General features: G+C 34.2%; 2 protein-coding genes and 1 long non-coding RNA gene across 5 annotated transcripts; 2 read left to right on the forward strand and 1 right to left on the reverse strand.

Annotated features, from left to right (window-relative positions):
- Positions 1–6,391: 6,391 nt before the first annotated feature.
- Positions 6,392–8,729, forward strand: LOC131609429 (aldose reductase-like). Its single transcript, XM_058881121.1, has 7 exons — positions 6,392–6,590; positions 6,663–6,787; positions 7,066–7,153; positions 7,256–7,462; positions 7,542–7,613; positions 7,939–8,181; positions 8,477–8,729. The coding sequence occupies exons 1-7, from the start codon at positions 6,450–6,452 to the stop codon at positions 8,564–8,566; spliced, it is 966 nt and encodes a 321-aa protein (XP_058737104.1). The 5' UTR covers positions 6,392–6,449; the 3' UTR covers positions 8,567–8,729.
- Positions 8,730–9,264: 535 nt separating this feature from the next.
- Positions 9,265–11,651, reverse strand: LOC131609428 (probable protein phosphatase 2C 65). Its single transcript, XM_058881120.1, has 5 exons — positions 11,177–11,651; positions 10,623–10,967; positions 10,404–10,518; positions 10,076–10,299; positions 9,265–9,987 (listed from the first exon to the last, which is right to left on the reverse strand). The coding sequence occupies exons 1-5, from the start codon at positions 11,393–11,395 to the stop codon at positions 9,574–9,576; spliced, it is 1,317 nt and encodes a 438-aa protein (XP_058737103.1). The 5' UTR covers positions 11,396–11,651; the 3' UTR covers positions 9,265–9,573.
- Positions 11,652–13,433: 1,782 nt separating this feature from the next.
- LOC131609430 (uncharacterized) lies at positions 13,434–18,631 on the forward strand. Of its 3 annotated transcripts, none has more exons than XR_009286191.1 (5): positions 13,434–14,104; positions 14,208–14,528; positions 14,712–14,885; positions 15,845–15,899; positions 18,138–18,631. It is a non-coding gene; the product is annotated as an uncharacterized LOC131609430 (long non-coding RNA). The 3 variants fall into 3 exon arrangements; XR_009286190.1 differs by having other exon boundaries at positions 14,208–14,425; XR_009286189.1 differs by having other exon boundaries at positions 14,208–14,885.
- The last annotated feature ends 7,259 nt before the right edge of the window (positions 18,632–25,890 follow it).

Consider the following 25,890-nt stretch of genomic DNA (forward strand, 5'->3'; position numbering starts at 1 on the left):
ATAAAACAAGTAAACACCCAGTAAATAAACAAACAAACGCTGGCTAGGATCGACTCGCTAAGAATGGACCCGCAATAGGTCTAGCAACATCCCCAGCAGAGTCGCCAGCTGTCGCACGCTCGCGAAAAATGAACAGAGTCGCCACCAATATATTTATCCCAAAAGGGAAAGGAATATCAAGAAACCTAACAAAGGAAGGAACAGGGTCTTGCGACCAGAGAATCAAGGTACGGGAGTCGGTTACGCAAGGGGAAGGTGCTAGCACCCCTCACGCCCATCGTACTCGATGGTATCCACCTATGTTTGTTTCTATCTACAGGGTGTGTACTGTGTCTACCTTTATGCGAATGAATGCAAAAAGAAATACGGGGAAAAGAAGGAAATATTTACAAGTGTGCTCGTTCAAGCCCTGCGACTTGATGCCTACGTATCCTTTTCAGGAATCAGAGCGCCGTAGTTCGGCTCCATAGTTTTGTTTGTTTTTGTGTTTTTTAGTTGGGCGGAGTTAACGCTCGCGCTCTTGCATAAGGGGATAGCCTAGGATGCAATGGAGCGGAGATAACAATGCCCTTAAGAAAAGAGAGAAGAGAGAGAGTTTGAGTGTTTCGAGGAAATCCCTTAAGCAAGGGAAACTCGAGTTACTCTTTGGTTGGTGTTTTTTAGAAGTTGGGAACTTACGCCTGAATGGGACCCTTAAGCAAGGGAGATCCAAGCACTCGAACATTCCCTTAAGCAAGGGACGTTCAAGCTTCCATTCCCTTTTTAAGAATTTTCACTTTGATTATTAGTGTTTTAAGTGTTTTCTTTGTATTTTTTAAAGGGGATTTTAGTCAAGTATTTATTAGATGTTTTATGGTTGTAAAAGAAAAAGAAACTAGCCTAAGTAAACTAGCCTAATATGAATGGGAATTTCTACCTAATATTATCATGGTTTCTACCTAAGGTTAGGATTTAAAAGAAGCATGAAAAATAAAGCGCTAAGTAGAATATTGAAAATAGCATGAAAAAGAACGAGTCAAAATATAGCACAAAAGTGAATTAAAAGTACTATTATTTTTTATATTGATTTTGAAGGAAATTGAATTACAAGAGGATTAAGAAAATGCAAGCCTAAACTAATATTTTTTATGTGCATTTTTTATATGGCAAAAATTTGGAATTAATGTCTAAAAATGATGAGAAAAATTAGCAATTAATGTCTAAAAGGAAATGACAAAAAACTAATTAAAACAATGAATTCAATCAAATAAAAAATAGGGAAACAAGGGGGTGTAAAAACTGAAATATGGGGCACGCATAGCATAGGCGCAAGGCCCAGTGATTTAGCCCATCAGAGTTATTTTTTGTTATTACTCAGCCTGCCAAAAACCGTACAGCATGGGCCAAATGGGGGTATAGTATAGCAATTCGGGCCCAAAGGATTGTTTATTGTTACAGAGAAACGGGCCAGTTGGGGGTGTGAACTAGCAGATAGGCCCAAGGTTTTGTGTTGTGATCCCAATTATTATCAATCTAAAATAATAATAATAAAATGAATAATAAAAGTAAAAAAGAAAGGAAGCAGAAATTGGAAAGGGAATGTTAGGGTTACCAGTGTGACGTATCAAATCCTCTGAACTTCTTCTCCTTCACTTGCGAGCGGCGGTGGCGCGATCTCCCTCTCACTATCTCCGGTGCGATTTCGTTCGATATCAACTTGATGCAATTCCGAGCGGACGACTAGCTTATGCGATGGAGATGGTGAACGTTGTTGTTGTAGGTGCAGATTCGCGGATGAATTCCATGGAGATTGTTAGATCGTATTTGCGATGAGAACGAAGACGCGGCGAAGGTATGCGATAAAGATCGATACTGGTGATTGATGCAACGTTGAAGTATTGATGATGATATGGATGCGTCTGAAGGAGTTATGGTGATGATGAAGATGTCGCAGATCGGATCAGAGAAAAAAGATAAAGGGTCTTCTGTTTGCGTTCTTCTTCTTCCTTTCTTTTCTGTGATTCGTTATCAACGCAGCGAGATGATGATGTTATTGCAGAGTGATGATGACGCTGCTGCGTGATTTGCGATGGAGGTGATGAAGAAGTGAAGATTGAATCGGCGCAGTGTTGATTCAATGAAGATGATGAAGATTGCTGATGATTGGAGGTTGGAAAATGATGGAGGGAACTATGAAGATGGTGAGGTTGCAGAAAAATGGTGGAGGAGGAAGATGAATTGCAGAGAGAGAGGTTGATGAATTGGTGTGAAGAAGATGAATGGCGGAGAGAATTCTGAATTGGAGGGTGATTGAATATATATAGATTGAAGAAGCTGAGAATTTAGTTGAGGGAGGAGTGATTAGAACCCTAGGATCTGAAGTTAGTTAGGAGAATTGGAGGGTGAGGATTGGGCGATTAGGAGTTAGTTACAGTGGTTATGATTCTGTTAGGTTGGTTTTTGAAAGTTGAAAGTTAGTTATGTGGAGGTTATGAGGTTGTAACCGATTCTGTTAGAGTTAGTTATATGGCAGTTAGAGGTTGTTTGATTTCTGTTATGAGAGTTGAGAGATTCTGTTAAAGGTTTTATGCAGGGGATTGGTCACTGGGAGAACGGGTTAGTGAAGTAGGTTATGTTAGTTACTCATGTATGAACAGGTTTGTGTATAAATGCATGGCTGACTTCGTATTGTATGAGTTTTTCTGAATTTTTGTATTGGAATCTTGGACTGAATTGTGCTGACTGCAGGGCTGATTTAATGTATGGTGATGATGCTGAATGATGGTGTTGAAATCTGAACCGGTTTTGACTTGCATTGAACTTCTTGATGTGAACTGTATGATGAGTAATTGTGAATTGGTTTTTGTGTGTGTGCTGATTGGAATTTCTATGGCAGGTTGCAGTAGATTTGAATTGGCCTTTTGAACTGATGTGTGATGTTATTGTTTGTTGAATGTAACAGCAGGTTTTGGTTTGAATTGATATGAATGAGCTGGTAGTGGTTCGGAAGCGACATGGAATGTGAATGTAGTGCATGGGCTGCCAGGGACTGATAACTGCTATGGACTTCCATGTATACCTTTGACTGTGCACTGTCATATATAAAAAATATATCCATCTTCTTCTTCTTTTTTATTTTGTATGTATAGGCTTGTTGTTCTTTCTTTTTGAATTTATGTGTGTATGGTTCAGTTTTGTATCAAACTGTGCAGTGTGTTATTTTGTAATGTGAAAGATCTGAGGCAAGGTGAATGCGAAAGAAGTATATTGAACATGTTTTTTTTTTTGTGTGTTGAAAACTTATGCAGGTCACAGTCTTATGCCAGATTTTAATGGAGCAACATGAAGCTTTTAAATGCAGCAATGATGAATGTTGAAACAGCATGAAGTTTGGAGGAATATAGGTTTAGGATATTTAGAATAGGGAAACAACGATTGAGTCTTAGTTGTAGGTTTTTTTGTGTAAATATGACATGGATGTTTGTAAGGAACTTGGCATTGATTATGTGTAGAAAGAAAGAATACACTTGATGTTTGGATTTAAATTTGTATGTGAATTTGAAATGTGTAGGTTTATGGTTTGAATTATGAATGCAATGCATGATGGGGAATTGTTTGGGAACTTGAATGATGGATGTCATTTGTAGTTTGAACTCTATCACATTCATGTCAAAGCTTTCCATGAGAACCAAGTAGATAGTTTGCATAGCTCAAAGCGTCACGGCTAATTAGAGGACATTTTTTGAATATGATTTTCCAAGTCTTTTCCATTTATCTTCAATTGCAAACTTGGATGAACCATAACACGAAATGAAAGGCCGTCCAGAGATTGAAGTAGACCTTGGCCAAAAATCGCTCAACATCATTTGGTCAACATAAAGTCAACCTTCCATGGTTGATTGTATTGACAAAAGTCAATAGCAAAGCTTTGTGATGGCTTGTTTCATAAGCACACAACAAGAACCTAATTCCATAAAGTCTTCAGCATAACGCCTTCACCCAATAGCATTCACACCCCCTTGTGTCGTAAGTAACAAAAAGGCAACCAATCACATAAGAATAATTTGGCCAATTGCACCTGAGACCAACTCAAGAAGCTCTATGACAAGGTTCCTTTGATCAATAATTGCCACCAACCATAATAGAGAGAGAGATCAATGAAGTTCATGATCACCAAATGCATTGTACCGAGACCTAAGTGAAACTCAGTTTGCTTTATAACCTTCGGTCACATGCTTTTAGATGTTAATGATGCATGAGTTGTGTTCATGCCCTAATGGATAGATGCAGATGGATGAGAAGCCTAAGCCAGTTAGAAATTAAAGGGTAGGACAAATTTGGGGTATGACAGTTGTTAAATGCTGCATTCACGAAGAAATATTGTGAGTTCCTTGTAGGATGGTGTGGGTTGGTCTTTTAAGACAGACTTCACGTTTAAGGAACACTCTTATCAACATAGTTGGCGCACCATCTCTAATGAACTAGCCATTCCAAGATCATAGGCTGTACAACCCGGAGGCGCCCACCCCGAACTAGGTCAACCTTTGGGGCAGGGACGGGAGCCTTACTTTTGGTCAGGGACGCCTCCTAGTGATGTGGACTTAGCGCAATGACTCTTTTCAATCGAGGCTAGTAAAAACGAAAATCTAATTGAGAATACAAAGTTGAAAGAAAAGCAAGGTCACAAGAGTTTGACATATCATAATGTTGCTGATATGATCACCAAGACATTGCCAAGTTGTAAGTTTTGCCACTGTATGTAGTAATAAAGTTGCATGAAGAAAGCTAGTTTGTTTTCTAATGTTATAAAGTTTGTTCCTAGGTAGAGATTTGTGAGATATTGGATCGAACTTTAGTATGGCCGAAGGGTAGCTTGTTGGTTCGAAAATTTGACAGGAAATTAGCATGCCGTCAAGTCTGTTCACATGTTGTAGTCAAAGTATGCTAGGATTGTTAGCATGTCGAATATGGTCTGTTTGTTAAGCTCAATTGTTTAAGTTAGCTTGTTCTCTAAGTTAGCTTGTGTAATAGGCATGTGTGTAAAAGCCCATTAATTTAGTGTGTTATTTTTTTAATAAATAGAATATTAGTCTCTCATCATTGCATAATGCAAATCCTAATTAGGGTGAGAGAGATTATTTGTTATTCTGTAACACTTGTAATCATGTTTCAAAGAGAAAGTAAAAAATAATAGTTTATAACCAGTTTTATTGTGTTCTTCTTGCTTCCCTCTTTCTTACCCTTGTGGATTTCTTGCCAATTAAAAAATCGGTTATACTTTGTTATTTCGACACCGTTTTCACAATAATAGCATATTACAACAGTAAAATTCAAACTTCCTCGCTGAAAGAGTACTTCAAACCAAAGAAAACTTACATTCACTTCTCCTAGGGACAATTTCATTCTCGGGACCATTTCGCTCCACAAGCAGAGAGGCAGGTCGGAGCCTATCACCATCGACATTATTTCACCACAAAGGGTGACCCCAAGATCTCTAGGACGTAACCTGCGTTGAGGAAACTAGGCTCTGCCTCTTGGCTTTGAAGGAAAAAGTTTGAGTCACATGCCACCGGATAACCGTCGTCGTCGTCATCGATCACAATCACATCACTCAAAAAGAAAGGAGCGACATGACACAGATGCATTAGTCTTTAGCTGAAAGAGCCATCTGCTTCCAAATCTCATAAAAAGTCCCTATAGTTAAAGACAACTATGGAGAGAATTGGGATAACTAACTCAACTAATTAATAATTAAGTTAACAAGCCAATACAACTAATAATACACATACTATAAATTATGTTGGACACATCTCTTTTTCCAAAGTGTATTCATTAAACAAATAACAAAATTCATAAAAAAAATAGTTATAAGAAATGATTGAGATCTCTTTCTCCCCTTTTATGATTTTATTTAAAATCTCAACATTTTAACCCCTTTGCATAGCTTACAACCAAACCAAAAAATATAAATTTATCAAGACCCCATTTGATTCTATAATAAATTTTTAAAAAAATATTTGATATTTTGTTTACTATAAACTTCTTTTAAAAGAAATTCTTTGTATTCCTAAAAATTTGGGGAATGTGGAATCGCACACCTTAAATTAAACATGTTTACACCATGTCTTAATTTAGCTAAAAAGTACTATAAAATATTGAAAGATATAAATCAAAATAAAGTGTGCAAAATTACACCAAAGTAGACAAACAATTATTATGCATGAAATGAAGAAAAGAAATCATGTAGAATAGAAACGAGTTAGGAAGACAACACGTAGACAAAAAAATAGTCATGAACGTGTCTAGCTAGCATGCAAATAGGTGATGTATTGTATTGTATTGTATGAATCTCAATAAACTCCTACATGTCCGCATACTCTAGAATAAGTCTTTGGTTATAATTCTATCATATCATCATCATATGATTCATCATAATAATAACAAACGAATGAACACTATCTTAAGAAATCATGGCAAAAACAGTTAAGCCACATGAACCAAAGACACATTCATTTAATCTCTTGAGTGGACATAGCATTCCTGCTATTGGATTAGGCACATGGAAATCTGGTTCAGAAGCTAGCAATTCTGTCTTCACAGCCATTGTTGAGGTACCTAGATCATTATATATAGTTTTTTTTTTTTTTGTAGAATATGAATTTTCTGATCAATTTTGTGTGCAGGCTGGTTATAGACACATTGACACTGCTGCTCAGTATGGTGTTCAAGAAGAGGTTGGAAATGCACTTCAATCTGCCATGCAAGCAGGTGTGGAAAGGAAGGATCTGTTTATCACCTCCAAGATATGGTAATAATGTAACATAATAATTAGAGCCGTCTCAAATATGTATAGATTAGTCGCAATTTAACCATGACAAAACAGATAAAAGCCTTATTTAATTACAGTTTAACTGAGACAGACATTATCGAGACCCTATTTAGTTAGGGCCCTGTTAGGTAGTCCATCTTGCACGTCAGCAAAGACGGCCCTGATGATAATAGATATATTTTAGTGCCTATTCTCTTTAGGTCTTTATGTTGATTCAATTGAATTTGTTGGTTGGTGTGGAATTTTATGGCTGATAGGTGCACTGACTTGACACCTGAAAGGGTAAGACCTGCACTCAACAAGACCCTTCAAGAACTCCAACTTGACTACCTTGATCTTTACTTGGTAATTAACATGATTTCTTTTTCCATTGTTGTAATGATTTGATATGAAAACAGAAAACAGAAAAATAGGCTCAAATGATGTATATGTATATGTATATGGCAGATTCACTGGCCATTTCGGTTGAATGATGGGGCTAGCAGGCCTCCTAAAGCAGGAGATGTGTTGGAGTTTGACATGGAAGGAGTATGGAGAGAAATGGAGAAGCTTGTTAAGGAAAATCTTGTCAAAGACATTGGAATATGCAACTTCACTCTTGCTAAACTTGACAAGCTACTCAATGTTGCACAAATAAGGCCTTCTGTATGCCAGGTAAAATTACGTTTGTTCGACGAAGATTCATTTAGTGTCTCAACTTCCAATGATTTGTGTATATGATGTTTTGTGATAGATGGAGATGCATCCTGGATGGAGAAATAGTAAGATGCTTGAGGCTTGCAAGGACAACGGCATCCATGTTACGGTAATTAACACCAATGTTTTAAATAACGGTTGGTTGTTTTGTGTTGCGATTTTGATATTGTAGACAATGAATGCATGATACACTTTATGTATTGATTATGACCAACTAACAAATCTTAACTAACTTTTGTAACAAAACTTTCTGACTAATAACTACTTATAAGCAAATATAACAACGGACACAACTGACTCTATGACTCTAAGACAGTAAAATGCGGTTGATTAGGCTTTTCGGGCCGCTTAAACCGTGACTTCTATTTTGAATTTTCATCATGGTTTTTTGATTGAGGTTATTGATTGAAATTGTCAAAATTGTTGTTCTTTAGGCTTATTCACCCTTGGGATCATCAGATGGGGGGAGAGATTTGATCCATGATCAAACTGTTGATAGGATAGCCAAGAAATTGAACAAGAGTCCAGGGCAGGTGTTGGTGAAATGGGCCATCCAAAGAGGAACAAGTGTCATCCCTAAATCTACCAACCCAAATAGGATCAAAGAGAATGTGGTTGTTTTCAACTGGGAAGTTCCACCACAAGACTTCAAAAACCTTAGCAACATACCTGATCAGGTAGGCCACCCTGACATCTATTATAAGAACAGACATATGCACAGACGTCGACACGACACTGACACTTACACATCAGACATATACACAGACACCATACATGACACTGACACTTACACATTGATACCGGTAATAATTTAATAAAATGAATAAATTAAACATAATCACAAGTGACAATGTTGTATCGGTGTTGGTTTTGGATACCGACACGACACACTTTTTTCAAAGGTGTTGGTCTTTTGGATCCTAGAATTGATTATTATTGTACGGAACTTCTTTTGGCTATTGATTCATGCAGAGGAGAGTTTTGGATGGTGAAGACCTCTTTGTGAATAAGAGTGAAGGGCCATTGAAAAGTGTAGAAGATATTTGGGACCATGAAGATTAACAAATATTGCATCAAACTATAATGTTTCTCTTTTTTGTTTTCAAGGCACTTGGTAGAATTATATTAATGTACTAGTAGTTTACAAAAAGGAGTTAAGCTTGTTTTTACACATCAAGGTGCAAGAACTTTGTAACCACATATTTCTTATGCATAAATTGTTGTATCTGCTACATTACTTGTTCATTACATATTAGAATGAAAAATTATTCTGATTTTAAAGAATAAAGTTGATTTACCACAAAAAATTGTTCTGTTTTTCTCTACGTTGATATCCTGACAATCAAACACATCTAGTCCGACAACCAGACACATATAGTTCAAGTGTTTATGTCCTACAAGTGTTGAACATGTAAATACATCTTAAGAGTACGTGCAAATACGTCTGAAGAGTGTGTAACAATCAGACACATAGACCGAGTTTTCATGTCCTTCAAGTGTTATATGTCAACAATCAGACACATAGACCGAGTTTTCATGTCTTACAAGTGTTATACGTCAATCAAACACATATAATCCAAATATTCATGTCCTACAAGTCTTAAACATGCAAATACGTCTGAAAAGACTAAAGTGTAGTGTTCTTTTTTTATAGATTTTTTTAAAATTTGTAAAAAGGTTTTGGAAAAAAATTACTCTCATTTTGAACTTATCTTAGAATTACTCCTTCCAAGTAAACCATCAATCTATATAACACACAATTCATAAATATTGCTATGAATATCAGTTAAGGTAAATAATAATTAATTAATGGTGGCTCCTTACAGTTTTATAAGAAAGCAAACCATTACATCATTTGAGGTATAACCAAATTTTTGGTACCCCCTAAAAATTTGAGTGAAAAATGAGATAAGTTTCTCACCACACATCATCATTAAAAAAAAAAAAACTTCCACTCCTTTTTTAGGTAACACCAATATAAGTTCTAAAATCTTCAACCTCATTTTTCTCCACCTAAATATACAACTTTTGAGCTCCAAAATGACTTATTAGAGCTTATCACAATGCCTTCAACTTCCATTAAGTCGCTTAGATGATTGTCTTTTACTCATAATTCTAGCAAGCCTTGGAAGTCTTGATATTGAGTTTGCTCTAGCTAACCCTCCAAGAGCTTTCCATTCTTCATCCAGTTCAACACCAACTTTTCCTGCCACGGTTTCGTTGTCTTCGTTTCTCTGTGATTTCGCGCGCTTGCTGCTGCGATGATGTCGACTTTTTCTATTCATACTCGATTGAGAATGCGACAAAACAGGTTGATCATCAAGAAACAAACATATGGCTGCACAATCGTCGACCTTTGATCCCGGATACTTGTATCTCCATGCCCTCACAGCGCGCTTTACTAACAACTTTGCTGCGATGGACTTCCTTGGCGCCGAAGCAACTATGTTTACTACTTCACTGTTTGTCAGCACATCCCATATCTGTCAAAAAAAAAAGGATACAGATTAGTTTTAGCTAAAAGAAACCGAAAGCGTTCGACCCGAAACTAACATAACCATTTATGCTTACCCCATCAGTTGCCAAGACAACAAATTCATCTTGTTTGGTAATTTTTCTGTAAAACACATCTGGAGCTGCAATTAGGCCATAATCTTTTAAGCAAAAATCTCCGAAGGCTCTTGACATGGCTAGTCCAGGACAGTCATCATCAGGCATCCATATTCTGTATACATCTGGTTCTTCTTCCGCAGCGAAAACCCTTCCTTCACAGTTAAAGATTCTCGAAGCTTCACCTGAAAAACATCGAAGATGAAAAGAGAATTACACTTAGACTCGGTAGGCTTGTATAATATAACGCTTGAAAATTGAGGCCAAAACCAATAATACTAATACTTACTTGGAATATCGGGTTTTAAATCAACGGTAAGTTGAACAGGTATAAGTTGATCTCTATCCCTTGTACAAAGAATTGCGCGAGAATCACCCAAATTTCCAACTATCAACTGGTCACCCTGCAATTTATAGGAAAAAAGCGATTAGTCTATGACGCGGCCGTGATTGATGATTTCGAACCATACGCAATTATGAAAACATCAAGTTACATGGTTAGCTATACCTGTTTAATTAAAGTTACAGCCGTGCAACCGCTACAATAGCTATCAGTATTAATTTCCTGAGCGAGATGTTCATCCATTTCATCGAACGATTTCAGAAAACATCCTTCCCACGAAGCAAGCGATATGTTATTGCGACGGTTACTAACGTTGTGGACATCCTCAAAAGTCTCGGTATCTGCATCGGTCGCATCATAGTACCTGTTGGCTTTCTGTTGCGCCATTTTGATTGCTGCAGCCAGTTTTAACGGTAGATTGTCGCGAATAAACTGCGAAACCTTGTGGCCTAAAGGACCATGACCATCAAACACACCACATAAGATCATGCCTTGTTCTCCGGTATAATCCTAAGAATATATCATATCCAACATTAATCATAACCAGATATATGTCTTCTATTTCTGTATAAACTTTATTATATTCAGATCTTCAATTACATAATTACAAAATAAATAATAAAGCTATGATCAAGAAATGTTCTAATAACAATATTATCCTTAAAATTCACAAAAAAAAAAAAACATGATGATTAAGATTAAGGATGTTAATTAATTACCTCCCAAACAGTCATTGAATCTTGGTTGATACCTTTCTTACCCTGTTGAGTATACATAGAAACAGCTTTGGAAAATCCTCTTAATTTAACCATTGATCCATCATTTTCATACGTGACATGATCATTACTCTTCTCATCCTCATAATCATATTCTCCATCATCCCCCTCGCTTTCCACTTTGCCTCGAACAGAAACATCGTGGCTGCAACAGCCACCCATGTTTTCTGGAAGGGAACCCGACCGGAGGATGTTTTGGAGGAAAAAAGAGAGAGAAAGAAGAAGAATGGAGAGAAAAAAGGGGGTCGGGACTCGGAAGGAGAGGTTAGAGAGGAGTTGGAAATGGTGAAAAATACATGAAAGAAGTTGGAACAAACAGGAATAGGGAAGAAGGAAATTGAAAAGTTGTTGTCATTTTGAGACAAAGTTAAGGTTGAAATATTTGCATATTGTGTTTGTTTATTGTCTGTATCTTCGTTGGGTTTGTTTGTTGTCTGTTATTTTTCACGGTTGGCAAATGTCATGTTTTTATGTAACAAACTTTGAATATTGACTTAATTAATAATTAATCATGTTCATTGTCAAGTAAATCCTAATTAAATTATAGATATATAGTAATTTTTTTTGACTTATTCTTAAATCCATGTTCAACGTACTAATATTTTTTAGAGTGAAAGTTTGAATTATCATTTTACGGAAGTGTATGTGAATTTTTAATAATTTGATTTTTTTAATTATATGTAAAATATTATTTATAAATAGTTATAATACATTATATAAAATATTTATATTGACTGTGCATAACCATTATTTTCACTGTAAAATATGAAATATGTATGGTTTAAATATGTGGTTCTAAGAGATGAAGTCATTAAACTCTACCTACCTGCAAACTACTAAAAATAAATCTGATTCTCGTTATGTTTTACCTAAATTAACTTTTAAAAGTATTTTTCAAGTTTAATTTGTTAGGAAAATTTCTACCATTATCTATTAAAAATATATTATATTTTGTTGTAATTTTTTATCCATTTAAAGAATCAAATGTTTCGTAAAAAATTATTTAATGATATCATGTTTTTTGTCAAAAAAAATATATTAGCATTTAAAAAAGGTTTTATTTTATGGTCCCTTTCCTTGAGTTTGGCCTACATTTTTGTGAGTGTTTGGTTCCTATGTTTTTCACTGTGTTTCTTTCTTGGTTTCTTTGTGTCCCTCGCTTGAGAAATGATGAATTATAGTAGCAACTTATTTTACGAAAATGTCACATCTGTGAGACCATGTGTGAAGATAATGTTTGGGAAATTTGACATTATCCGATAGAGCTTATCTTTTATATGGATTTTTTAAAATTATTACAAATAAATTTAACTTTTTCAAATCTAATTCAATAACTGATATATTTGTTTTACATATAAATTAAATATTTATGTCGATGAATGGATAAAAAATAAAATTTTAAATGAATAAAAAAGTTAAATTTATTTTTAATATTAATATAAACAAATTTATTTTATCAATAACAGAAATATTAAATTTTTATATATATATATATATATATATATATATATATATATATATATATATATATATATATATATATATATATATATATATATATATCCCTTAAAGAGTTAACGAGGATGATGTTAAATAAAATAAATATTTTTAAATGTTTCATAATTGACGCAATAAACACAGTAATTCTATAATATAAACAGAGTCTTGATAGTGCCTATTTTAAAACTTACATCTTATGAAATTTATAAAAAAAAAAAAAAATTCAAATATCTCTCCACTTCAGATATTCGAAAGTAAATATTTTAACATAAACAACATAAAAGATATGAGTAATGCTATTCTTACACCCAAAATTTACACCAATACTTACACCAAATACTGTTCACCGTATTTATATGGTGAACAGTGTTTTTTAAAATAAAATAATAATATTTATAAAAAATATTTTTTATTTTTAAAATTACGGACGATACTGTCACTAGTACAAAAACAACAATATAATTTAAAAATTTACACCCGATATTCTAAAAACGGGTGTAAATTAGAAACGTGATGGCAATTTTGTAAATAAAGTTTCATTTTAAGGATTAACATGTGACAAATTACACTCTATTTATTAAAAATCGGGTGTAAATTAAAAATATTATTATAATCAGATCTCAATTACTCCCATTAAATTTAAAACGGGTGTAAATTTAAATTGCTTAAAAAAATTATTTATTTTATGACTCAACTAGATACCGCAAATGAACATATCCACAATCTTCAAACATTCGTCTAATTGACGCATCTAAACCTGCAAGAGAGTTTCCAACATACAACTTCGCTTGCCTCACTATTCAGATCAGCAACGCAGCACACAGAACTCGTATATTAGGTGTACAACAAAATTCTCAAAAGACTCAAAGTTTCAAGGAGACACAATCCATTGATTTAGCTGGTGATTTTAGTAAAGGTGAAAATGGAGAATTGAACTTTGTTAGGGAAGATAGAGGGAGTTTTGATTTGCAAGATCTTCCATCTGCAGCACATCGACACAACTTTATCCTTCAAGCAGATCCTCCATCTTTAATATCAACTTTCAGCACTGATTTCCTCCAATCTTCAACGCAATCGCAAACACCGACGCGAGCTTCACCTCACGGACCACATCATCATCATCGGCGAAAACGAAAACTGACACACAACTTCAACGATTCGAGAACACAGGTGAGCTCACGCAGCAACGTCATTGATCATCATTATCTGATTCAATCTACAATAACGATTCAGGACGCTTCTCTGACGATATTTTTGCTCATTTTTAACCAAAACCAAAGCCACCCTAATTCTCACCCTCAAAACGAGGTTGAGATTCTATCTGATTACTAATCAAGTGTTATTTTTATTGCGTGCTTGTATCACACCCAAGTAAGTTCTCACTGTTCCTCTTAGATATTTAACTCCAAATTTTATGATTCTTTTTTCTTGTAATTTCTCAACAATTTGTTTATGCTAAATGTAAAATTAATAGGTAAATTTGAACTTTCAAACGTGAGAGATGGATGCATGGAAAGTGTTTGTAAAAATGTCTGTTTGAACTTTGAAGGACTTCTTCATATACACCTTCTGCAAGGAAAGGATCTCGACCTGCTCATTGTCATTTTTCTTTAAGAATTGGCTGTGAGGAAACTACTAGAGAAATCAGACGTATCGAGCAAGTTTTCAATTCAAGGTTTTTTAAGCATTATGGTAAACCCTTCTTCCTCATTATTCATCCTATTTCCTCAAATCAAACTTTAGTTCAATTTGCAGAGAATCCTCTGTTCCAATCCAACGTTTTTCAACCATTATGGTAAACCCCTCACCCTCAATCTATACATTTAATTTCAAATTTCAAATTTCTAATGTTTAGATTATTTTCACTTTAGAACTTTTGATTGGGATTGGGGTTTTATATTGGTGTTCAAATCAGAATTTGGGTTTGTTGATTTTCAAATGTTTGTGTTTGTGGAACTGAAGTTGAAATTTTGGGCAGGAAACACCGTTTATGACAGGGCTGGTTGTGGCTGCAGCAGCTTATGCAGGTAGATATGGTATCCAGGCTTGGCAAAGCATTCAAGGCTAGACCGGCTGGGATGTGTAAATTTTATGAAGGTGGTTTTCATGCTACCATGAATAAGAGGGAAGCAGTTCTCATCCTTGGTGTTAGGTATTTGCATTTTTGTTTTGTAAGATTGGTTTAGTTTGTATTGATTGGATGAATTCATCGCGGCGGCGGTAAGTTGATAGAAAAGGATCCGAAAATATTAGTTTTTGTTTGATAGGGTTTGGTATTTATGAATGTTTGTAACCTTTCCGCGAGACGGTATTTACTGTTTGTACAAAATATCTTCAAATAGAAGGTAACGTGGTGCTAAAGCACTATTGCATAACAAAATTTTAACAATCCACAATTTTCCATTCTCCGCTATCCTCAATTAAAAACATTGAGACAATCACAGCCATAGCAGAATGTCAAATACCAGAAATGCATGCAGCTTGCAAGCACGTGTATCATGTGTCTTATTGATTGGTTAACCTGTGTCTCAGTTTGATATTGTCCTCTTTTGTTTTTGTTGTAAGTTGCAATTTGAAATTTTCAATTAGTCAACAAGACTTATGTTGTCAACAGTGCGTCATAACAGAATAGCGTAGCGGTGTAAGGTCGGTGCGGCGCTTTTTGCCAGCGAGCCTTTATCGATAATAGCGGTTGAAATATAAGAGTCCAGTTTGTAGTTGACTAATTGGAGAAAAAAAGCTGTTAATTGGTCATATCTATAAGAACCGTAAACACACACTGAAAAGAAATAAAACCAGATTGTTCTCTTTCAACTATACCCTCTCAGGTTATCTGCCTTCAAATACATTTATTTTGAAGTCAGAACTAATAATTCTAATGCAAGTGATGGATAAAAATAGTTAATTGGTTAGGCTACATGGCTTCATGATCTAAGATGGATGGATGAACATGTATTTGTCATCTTAGCTTCATGATCTAAGATGGATGGATGAATTTTCTTACTTTGTTAGTTGTCTTTGCTTGCTGTTGTATCTCATCCTGTTGTTTCCTTTTGACTTAATTGTATGAATCTTATCCTAATATTTGGTATTGTGGTTATTTATTGACAGATCCACAGTGGTTTCTCCAACTAAATTGTTGGATTCACACTCTATTTGCTAGTTGGTGAGTTTTTTCTTATACTTGTAGCTGTTTGATGCATAAGTATATTAAATGGCTTGCTTAAAATAATTAGAAAATGAGGCTTCTTTGTTGGTAGAATGGGCTGTTTCGAGCATTTTTTTTCTGTTAGTGTTTGGATTGCATTGAATACTTACACTATCTAATGTATGTATTCTTAAGCTTCTTGATGTTCACTAGTTAGTATTAGTATAGTGATAGAAACTGATACCAAACAATATAATTTAATAGTATAGTGAATCTCTTAATGTTCTGAGGTTATAAATTATATTACTTTGGCTCAATTCTTGGCTATAAAGTACTATATTACATTATTATAGCTAAAGTACTATAAAGTGCTTAGCTTAGGTTTTCAGCTTCAATAACTTTAACTAAGCTCTCCTTGCACATGTAAATGTTACCCTATCTTTTATCGATCTAAACATGTACTAAACATGTACAAGGTTTGATTAGATTTATAAGAATAGAAGAAAGAACAGAGGCATTAGTGATATGAAACTAGTAATATCCAAGGAAACTTTACTATTTGTTTTAATAACTTTCACACAGTGTGCTTCTGCATCATGCTTTCCCTCCCTCAGAGAGAGAATAATATACAAAGTGCTATAGTTTATGTGTTGTAGAATAATAGTTCATGTTTATTAATAATAAAAGTTTATTATTCATCTTACTTGGTGCCATTTTCACCTTTTATTTAAAATAAAATGTGCACCTGCGTCTAGGTTGTCAATAGCAATAGATAGTACCGCAATTGCGGTGGAGTGATGCAGAGCGGGTTGTGGCTACCTCAGAGATTGCGTGTCGCAATATAGTGGTGCAGCCAAAGCAAGGATGTTGCACTCCTGTTAAGGGAGAAAATTAAGTCTGAGCCCTTAAAGCCAATCTACAGAAAAATACATTCCCACAGGCATCATTTAAAAAAGTTAAGCCTTTGAGTACCTTAGGCTTATAGAAAAAGGAATAGTAGTAAAATAAACAAATAACAAAATCACAGTATCATTATCATATAAAAATAATATTAGACCAATAAATGAGTACTAAGATATTATAATACATTTCCAAAATGATTATGTAGATTACTAAGATATTATTTATGTGAAGTAGCTTGCTTGGCTAATATATTTATAAAGATAGTAAAATAAATGAGTAATAAGATAGGTACCTGTATATATTTATGTTTATTATTTGAATAGAGGCTATCCTGCATGTGTTATATCTATATCCTTGTTCACGATCATTGTGTGTTTTCTAGTATTGAGTTGTTATGTAGGACATTCATGCTAACAAGTATAGTTATTGTTGTGACAAATAATTTAGTTTTGTCACAGTGTAAAGATCTTCTGCATTCTTAGTCAAATGAAAGTAAAATTGAAAAACCTATCACTTGACTTCACAATGATTCCAAATTATTCTCTAGATGTTGTAACAATACATGATGAACTAAATTGATGTAAACTACATGCATTCCTCCCGTTTAGACTTCAATCTTGCAATAAACTTTTGGTTATAAATTTAGACAAGTGTTAGTCCAATATTCAGGAGCCAAGTATCCGAAAGTCCCAGCAAGCTTAGTCACTACAGCTTTTTCGCCATAAGGTGCGAGTATTACCAATCCGAAATCCGAGACTTTAGCTCTAAAATCATCAGCGAGTAAAATATTTGAGGACTTAAGATCCCTATGACTGAAGCTTTGTTGAGCCAGAGTATGAAGATACTCCATTCCTCTAGCAACATCTAAGGCAATGTTGAGCCTCCTCTTCCACGAGAGAGGCTCGAGTCCGAGGCTTTTCCAATGGAAAAGTTGCTGACTGAGAGCACCTTGTGGCATATACTCATACACTTGAACTGATATCACAAGATTTCCAGCTTCAATGACATGAGACTCCCCAAACGCGCTGCTGTTTCTACTCCCATTCCCGGTCCCCGTCAAAGTGGAAACACTTCCATTGGTATTATATACAAATTCAAGATTTCCAAATTTGATTTTTTTTCTTATGGGAAGAGTTTTGGTGTTGATGGGTGGGTTTCTATTTGTGAATGTTGATAGTGTGTAAGATTTTCTTTACAGTTTTTTATTAGATATTTGATGCCATGACATTTTTTCAAAAGTTAAAATCTGCTGTTTTTTCTTCTTAGTTTTAACATCATCTAACAATTATTTGGCTTTACCTGTGTTTGTTGAAATCATTTTGACTTGCAATTCATTGTCGTCCATGCTTGCAGTGTAAGTGTGTTTGGAGTCTAGGCTGAATATATGCAGTGTACTTATGATTCAAAAGGAAACAGTGTCCCTACTATACTCATGTTAATGCAGGACCATTTATATTCATAGGGAGGATTGAAGGTACTGAGGGTGTATGATCATATTATAACATTGTTAAGGCCCTGTGAAAAAGGTAACCCGATAACTACTTTGACTTTGCTTGAGAAGATGAAGTCGGTGTACACGAATGTAGAAGGTCTTCCTCCGGATTGAATTGTGGAAAGCAATTGCTTCTCCAGGGCGTGGTATTTTGGCCATGGATGAATCCAATGGTACATGTGGAAAGCAGTTGGATTCAATTGGACTAGAGAACAACCGAAGCTAACCGTCAAGCACGGCGTAAAATTATATATGAAGAAAGTGTTATAACTTGGTTAAAATATAATTTTTACGTAGTACTTGAAATATTTTTATGTAGTACTTGAAATATTATGAATGCACATGATTTTGTATACTTTTGGTTAATATTAAAAATATTTTGACTTAGTTAAAATATGATTTTTCTGTGTATGATTTTATAGTATTTGCAATATTATGACTGAAAATGAAATATAACTAAATGGTGTATATGAAATAGGGTGTAAATAGATTTAAATATAATATAATTGTTCATTCATAAATGGCGCATTTACACCCGATTATTATTAAAATAGGGTGTAATTAAGAATGTATCTACACCCGATTTTAATTAAAACAGGGTGTAATTAAAATGTAATTACGTCCAATTACACCCAATTTTTATTAAAACAGGGTGTAATTAAAACGTAATTACGTTCAATTGCACCCGATTTTTACTAAAACATGGTGTAATTAAAAACGTAATTATGCCCAATTACACCCGATTTTTATTAAAACACGGTGTAATTAAAAACGTAATTACGCCCAATTACACCCGATTTTTATTAAAACAGGGTGTAATTAAAAACGTAATTGCACCCGATTTTTATTAAAATAGGGTGTAATTAAAAACGTAATAACGCCCAATTACACCCGATTTTTGTTAAAAATAATGGGTGTAAATGCATTAGACATTTCTCACCCGGTGGATATACACCCGATTTTTATTAAAAATAATGGGTGTAAATTTAATAAAAAACGGGTGTAAATTAACATTTTTGTACTAGTGTGTTCATATACGGACGTGCATTAATCAACTTCATTACTAAATTTACCAAGTTTTTACACTGCATTAACCAAGTTTGATGACTGCTAAAAATTATTTTTAATACCTGGATGTTGCATTAACCAAATTCATTACTGCATTAACCAAGTTTTTACACTGCATTAACTAAGTTTAGTGACTGCTAAAAATTATTTTTAATACCTGGATGTTGCATTAACCAACTTCATTATTGCATTAACCAAATTTTTACATTGCATTAACCAAATTTGAGTAATGCTAATCTTACACCCATGAACAACACGTTATAGTAGTCATCAAATTTGGTTAATGTAGTGTAAAAACCTGATTAATGCAGTAATGAAGTTGACTAATGCAATATCCAGGTATTAACAATAATTTTTAGCAGTCATCAAACTTGATTAATGCAATGTAAAAACTTGACTAATGCAGTAATAAAGTTGGTTAATGCACGTCCGTACATGAACAGTGTCCTCCTTAATTTTAAAAATATAAATAAATAATATTATTTTATTTTAAAAAACATTGTTCACCGTATAAATACGGTGAATAGTGTTTGGTGTAAGAATAGCATTACTCAAAGAGAATTTCTTTGCCAACCTCCCTACCTTCTAGTCCACCTCTGGTGAAAACCCCATACTACCCCTGACTTCGGAAATGAACTTCCGAAATGCAAGAAAAAGGTGTTTTCGGAGATGCATCTCCGAAAACTCTTTTTTTTTTGAAAATTTTTTCTTATTTCGGAAGTTCATTTCCGAAAACAGCATTTCGGAAGTTCACTTCCGAAATACTGCGCGTTCTGCAGATTTATCAAAACACTCCCCCTCCCCCAATTCATTTACCCTAACTCAAATAAAAAACAACCAAAGGCGAAAATTTGTGCAAACACACTTCCAAGGCTGCATCAAGACTCCAATCACATTGCTATACAACATTCAAAAGCCCACAAATCACTCAATTTGTAAGTTTTAAATTTGTTAGATTCATTATTCAAATGCATGTTATTTAGGGTTTCAATTGCATAAATGATATATGGACTGGTTGTTAGTAGTATTTAGGTTGTTTAGAAACTTTTTGAATTGGTTTTATGTTTGATTTTGGGGTCTGCCATGGAAGTTTCAGAAAACTCTATCGCAGGGGTGTTTCGGAAGTTCATTTCCGAAAACACCTCCATCCCAGTTTTCGGAAATGAACTTCCGAATTGTATCAGAAGTTCAAATTTTTTAGTTTTTTATTTTGTCTCGCATATTAATCGATTTCAATTGTTTACAGGAACATGTCAGGAATGGGTGGCGCTAAGGGAAAAAAGGAGGTGAAGGAGAAGAAGAAGGTTTCGACCGGCTCTACTTCGTGCTCTCGCGGAGTGAAGGAGGTGAAGGAGAAGAAGAAGGTTTCGACCGGCTCTACTTCTCGTTCCCAGGAGGCCCGGGGCCCGGATGCTCAAGCTCAACTATCTGGCGTGAGAGTCGTGGTTGATGCTGATGGTTCTGAGACTGAGTGGGATGAGGATTGGTATCAGTATCTTCATTCGGAGGAGTTCGCTCGTCGGGCAGAATAATGTGTTTTTGTTTTGTTTGATGTGTATTTTGTAACGCTCGTCGGGCAGAATAACGTGTTTTTGTTTTGTTTGACGTGTTTTGTTTTGTTTTGTTTTGATTTCGGATTGTATCTTTCGCACAGTGTTTTTGGATTTTATTTATCATATTAGTATTTTCTGTTTATATGTCGCTTATTTTATTTGCCGTTTGCGTTTAATTAAAATGCGAGACTGTTTAAGAAAAAACATAAAAAAAAAGCTTTTTGAGAGCGAGAAAGGTTTTGTATGGTATCCTAAGCATAACATGACACCATTGTTCAAGAGTAAACTATCTGATATTTACAGAAAAGTTGGTGCTAGAAATATCTCTGAGTCACTATCCAAAGAAGAATCATCTGTTGTGAATGATGATGTTGAACTCGAGCATGTTGATCCAAATAATATTCTCAACTTAAGGGGGTTGGTTAAGCTTATTCTTGATTTTCTTGCATGTTGTAGCCTGAAAATGGAACAAAGTAAGAGACATGAAGCTGTTCAAAGTCTTGTCAACTTGAGTTTCCGCGAGACAAAGGAGCCAATCAATGTAAGCTATAGTTTATCATTATCATCAGGGGACGTCATTACAAAAAAAATCAAACAAAGGGGTGCGCTGGGAAAGTCAAAGTTCTATGTTTATAATCCAGAAGATGGATAGTGTTCGCGGCGATGAGATGAAACATGCTTCAAATTTCTCTGAAGCAATATTTGAAGGCGTTTTACGCGAGAATCATGATCATGTCGCTTATTTAATATATGTCGTTTATTTGTTTTTTTTTTCAACAGGAGCGATGCGAGACTGTTTTAGATAAAACATAAAAAAAAAAACACAGTTGCATAATTCGGAAGTTCATCTCCGAAGACACCCCCCATGAGGTGTTTTCGGAGATGCACTTCCGAATTGTGGAAATTTTTAAAAAAAACATGCGCTTCGGAAGTTCATTTCCGAAGCAGGGGTATTTTGGGATTTTCGCTGGGGGTGACCCCCATAGGGAGGTGGCTAAAGAAATTTTCTTACTCAAAAGATATTCTTAATAAATTTGATGCCAAAGTTGATAAAAATTCATATCTTAACCATGAATTCATGATATACACATTTATATCCTCCAACAACTTTGTCACTATCAGCATTTGTCTTACTCCAACAATTACAAATCGGAATGACTTTAACATATAGTTTAAAAGGTAAGTTATTCTTTTTTTTTTTGGGTAAAGGTAAGTATTCATTTTGATTATTGATTATGTGATGTGTTGTAACTATAGTTCTTAAATGTATAAAGAAACAAACATTGGAAACACGTGCTAAAATGACTCTTTACTCTTTAGTAGTAATAAATAATGTTGAGTGCAAAATCAACAATCAAGAGTTTACTTTTATTTTATCCCCACTTGAATCTCGCAAGTCTTTTGAATGAATAATAAATTCAGCAAAATAAACAGATATAAGCATTAATGTTGAGTGCAAGAAGCACCACTTGCAAATGAAGTCTTCGATCGGATTCACATTTGAGAGTTCAAAGGACAAGTTGCAAGCTTGCATCACATCACATTATATGCTATCTGAGCCATATCTTTAATATGAATTGGACATTTTCAAACTAGAAGGTCAACCATGACTTGAGTATGTGGAACAAGGTCAACCAAGACTTGTGTATGTGGATTAAATTCCATCAAGTTGGGAAGGAGGTCACAATTGGCAAATGATGTTTTGTAATGGAAATATAGTGTTTTTGGGAAAAAAAAAATTTAATAACTAATCTATATTTCAAGAAAATTACCCCAATAACCATGTTTGGGGTGTTTTACACGTAGGCGCTATTTCATATGGCGCCTCCTAATTTTTTTCAAATTTTTTCAGTTACCTGTAGACTTACCTGCGGTTTTAGCATTACCTGCGGATTTACCTGCGAATTTACCTGCAGATTTACATGCAGACGAAATATTAAAATATTCTGCAGGTAAATCCGCAGGTAACTGAAAAAATTTGAAAAATAATAGGAGGCGCCATATAGAATGGCGCCTACGTGTAAAACATCCCCAAACATAGTTATTGGGGTAATTTTCTTGAAATATGGGTTAGTTATGCATATATTTTTTAAAACTTATTAAAAAAAATTCCGTGTTCTTGCGCCTAATTTTTATGATTTTTTTTATGGAATTAAAAAAAAGGTTAAATATGTTTTTATTCCCTATAAAATTGTCAAATTTTATTTTTGATCTCTATTTAAAAAATGACATATTTTGGTCTCCACAAAATTATTATGCATGTAGTTTTAATCCCTATTGTTAAACCGATGTAAATTTTTGAATGATGATTTTACAGACATGTTTAGAACGTTATAAAAAGTTCTTCGAAAAAAAATGAACTCAAAATTTAATTTTTAAGTCGAGATTTATATTACTTTTATCATTATTTTTTGAAATTTAAAAAATTTATATTTAATTCTTCTCATTTTCAAAAATTATATAATTTAGTATAGAAATATTTTATAGTATTTTAAACACGTACGGAAAAAAAGTCAAAAATTTAAAAATTTAAGGCTAATTAAACAATTTTTAAAATTTTAAAACATTGCAGGGACCAAAACACCATGCATAAAAATTTTGTAAGGACTAAAATATATATTTTTTTAATAGGGACTAAAAATGAAATTTTAAATATTTATAGGGATCAAAAACATATTTAACCCTTAAAAAAATGTGAGAAAGAGAAGAATTAAAAGAGAAAAATACAATTGATTTAAAGTATTGTTTAAATTTTTTATAAAATAAAAGAGAAAAATGTGTTTAATAATTTAAAAGATAAAACTATTCTTGTATTAGAAATTGATTTATTTTTTATTTGAATGTAAGTTGATATTTATATTAATTTTTTAATTATACTAGATATTCTAGTTAAACAATTAGTTGATTTAGGGTTAACTAAATATTAATTTAAATTTATTGAACTCTTAAACAATTTCAGTGAGATATTAAGAAATTTTACTTAATTAATAATTTGTTAATATATACATATAAGAAAAAGGGGTTTGATGAAATTTTTTTACCACTATGCCACTTTTATGGAACTTTAATACCAGAATGCCACAAAGTGAAAAAAAAAATACCAGAATGCCACACTTCCAGTTGGGGTCCGGCCAGGCCTTGGACGGACTGGAAGAAGATTTTTTACTCACGTTGGGGTCCGGCCAGGGGTGGGCCGGGCGCAAACTAAGCCTTTTTTTTATTTTTTTTATTTTAATTGATTTAAAGAATTATTAATTACAATAATTGTTTTTTTATTATAAATAATGATTAAAATACAATAAAATATAATAAAAAACATTATAATATAATAAAAAAAATTATTTGCCAATATTTATTTTAATTGAATTTAAGGATTTATTAATTATAAAAATTGTTTTTTTATTATAATTAATGATTAAAATATAATAAAATATAATAAAAAATTAAAAAAAAATGCTATTTTAATTATTAAAAATATGAGTAAGTCACGGGTTGGACGAACATGTGTAGGTTCGGCCAATAGATGGACGAGCATGTGTAGGTTCGGCCAATAGATGGACGAGGAGGCATATTTTATTATTATTTTTTGCCTATAAATAAGATTGTACAGCCACATTTCCACTCACACCAGTTACAATTGAAGGTTTCGTGTTACTATTGGAGATGTCTTCTGAACCCCTTCCAACGTTTCCACCTATGAAGAGAGATGCAACATTATTTTTTTCAGCAACAAAGCCTCAGTTGAAGATCAAACTATGGAACACCCAAACTTTCGAGCATCTACAGAGGCACTTGATCGGATGGTTAGACGGAAACATTCTCGAGGGTGAAAAGATAAGGAAAATTGAAAGGCAGGTCACGGAGAAAGGCCCAAATGGAGTAGTAACTCGTTCTAGGAGAGCCGTGAAAAATGACGCTGGTGTCCTTATGATGATGCTAGGACCACATGATATTGTGTTTATGGTTGTAATCTCTTAGAATATGTTTTATTTGTTTCCTGTGAGGCCGTTTTAATTGTTTCCTGTGTGGTTGTTTTATTTGTGGCTGTCTTTATTTCGATGTCATTGAATGTTGTTTTAGTAATGTGAAATGTTGTTTTAGTTATGTTTAATGTGAAATGTTGTTTTAGTCATTGATGGTTGCAAACTCAATTAAAAAGACATTATATTACATTCATAAAGCTAGTTGAAGTAAACATTAAGGAGGCCTATTGGACGGGCCTGCTACATTTGGACATTTACTTCGGATATGGCCTACTTCACGGCATATCCCACACATTCTCTTTTCCTTTTCCACGTCGTCCATTTCGGTTCGAATCCGAGTACTATTAAGGCGGCCTCTTTTTTTCCTACGCATAGTTTCGTCAAGACAAAGAGTAGCTCCTCTATATTGCGGCCAATTGTCTTGATGTGGGAGGATCTGGAAGCTTTGTTGGTAGACTTTAAAAACATGTTGTATCTTGAACACGTCGGGTATGTGAATGGTGTAGTCTTGGCGTATACTTTCACATGCTGCAATCACATGTGAGCAAGGCAAATGGAACGCTTGAAATTTTCCGCAATCACATGTTCTTTTTCGCAGATCAACACCGTAAGTACCAGTTGGTCGACTATCGTTGCGGTTTATTCTTTCGGCCACCATAAAATAGAACCTTTCCCGGTCAAACTGATAAACATTATGACTGTTTGCTTTGTTGACTTCTTCAGTCATCCCCTTGATACACTTGTCTGTAAAAGTTTGGCCTGATGTCAACCTCTTTGTCCACTCATGTCCACGTTGACCAAATAATGCTCCCATTCGAAAATATGTGGCCGAAAACAAAGACGCTATTGGAAGGTTTCTGGTTGCCTTTAGCACAGAGTTCATTGCTTCTGCATGGTTAGTCGTCATGCGCCCCCATCGTTACCCTCTATCAAACGCCCTTGCCCACTTCTCTCTGGAGATATTTTCAATCCACTCCAAAGCATCTCTATTTGTCTGAAGAATTTCAGTT

This window comes from Vicia villosa, linkage group LG6, assembly GCF_029867415.1.
Source record: "Vicia villosa cultivar HV-30 ecotype Madison, WI linkage group LG6, Vvil1.0, whole genome shotgun sequence".
Classification (NCBI taxonomy): domain Eukaryota; kingdom Viridiplantae; phylum Streptophyta; class Magnoliopsida; order Fabales; family Fabaceae; genus Vicia; species Vicia villosa.

Bases quoted from the DNA above. Each gene is read 5' to 3' on its own strand.
- LOC131609429 (XM_058881121.1), top strand. From the start codon at position 6,450: ATGGCAAAAACAGTTAAGCCACATGAACCAAAGACACATTCATTTAAT. The intron at 7,614-7,938 runs GTAATTAACACC...GTTGTTCTTTAG, and splicing joins ACAACGGCATCCATGTTACG to GCTTATTCACCCTTGGGATC. The intron at 8,182-8,476 runs GTAGGCCACCCT...TGATTCATGCAG, and splicing joins TTAGCAACATACCTGATCAG to AGGAGAGTTTTGGATGGTGA.
- LOC131609428 (XM_058881120.1), bottom strand. From the start codon at position 11,395: ATGGGTGGCTGTTGCAGCCACGATGTTTCTGTTCGAGGCAAAGTGGAA. The intron at 10,968-11,176 runs GTAATTAATTAA...ATATATTCTTAG, and splicing joins ATTCAATGACTGTTTGGGAG to GATTATACCGGAGAACAAGG. The intron at 10,519-10,622 runs GTATAGCTAACC...TATAAATTGCAG, and splicing joins CTGTAACTTTAATTAAACAG to GGTGACCAGTTGATAGTTGG.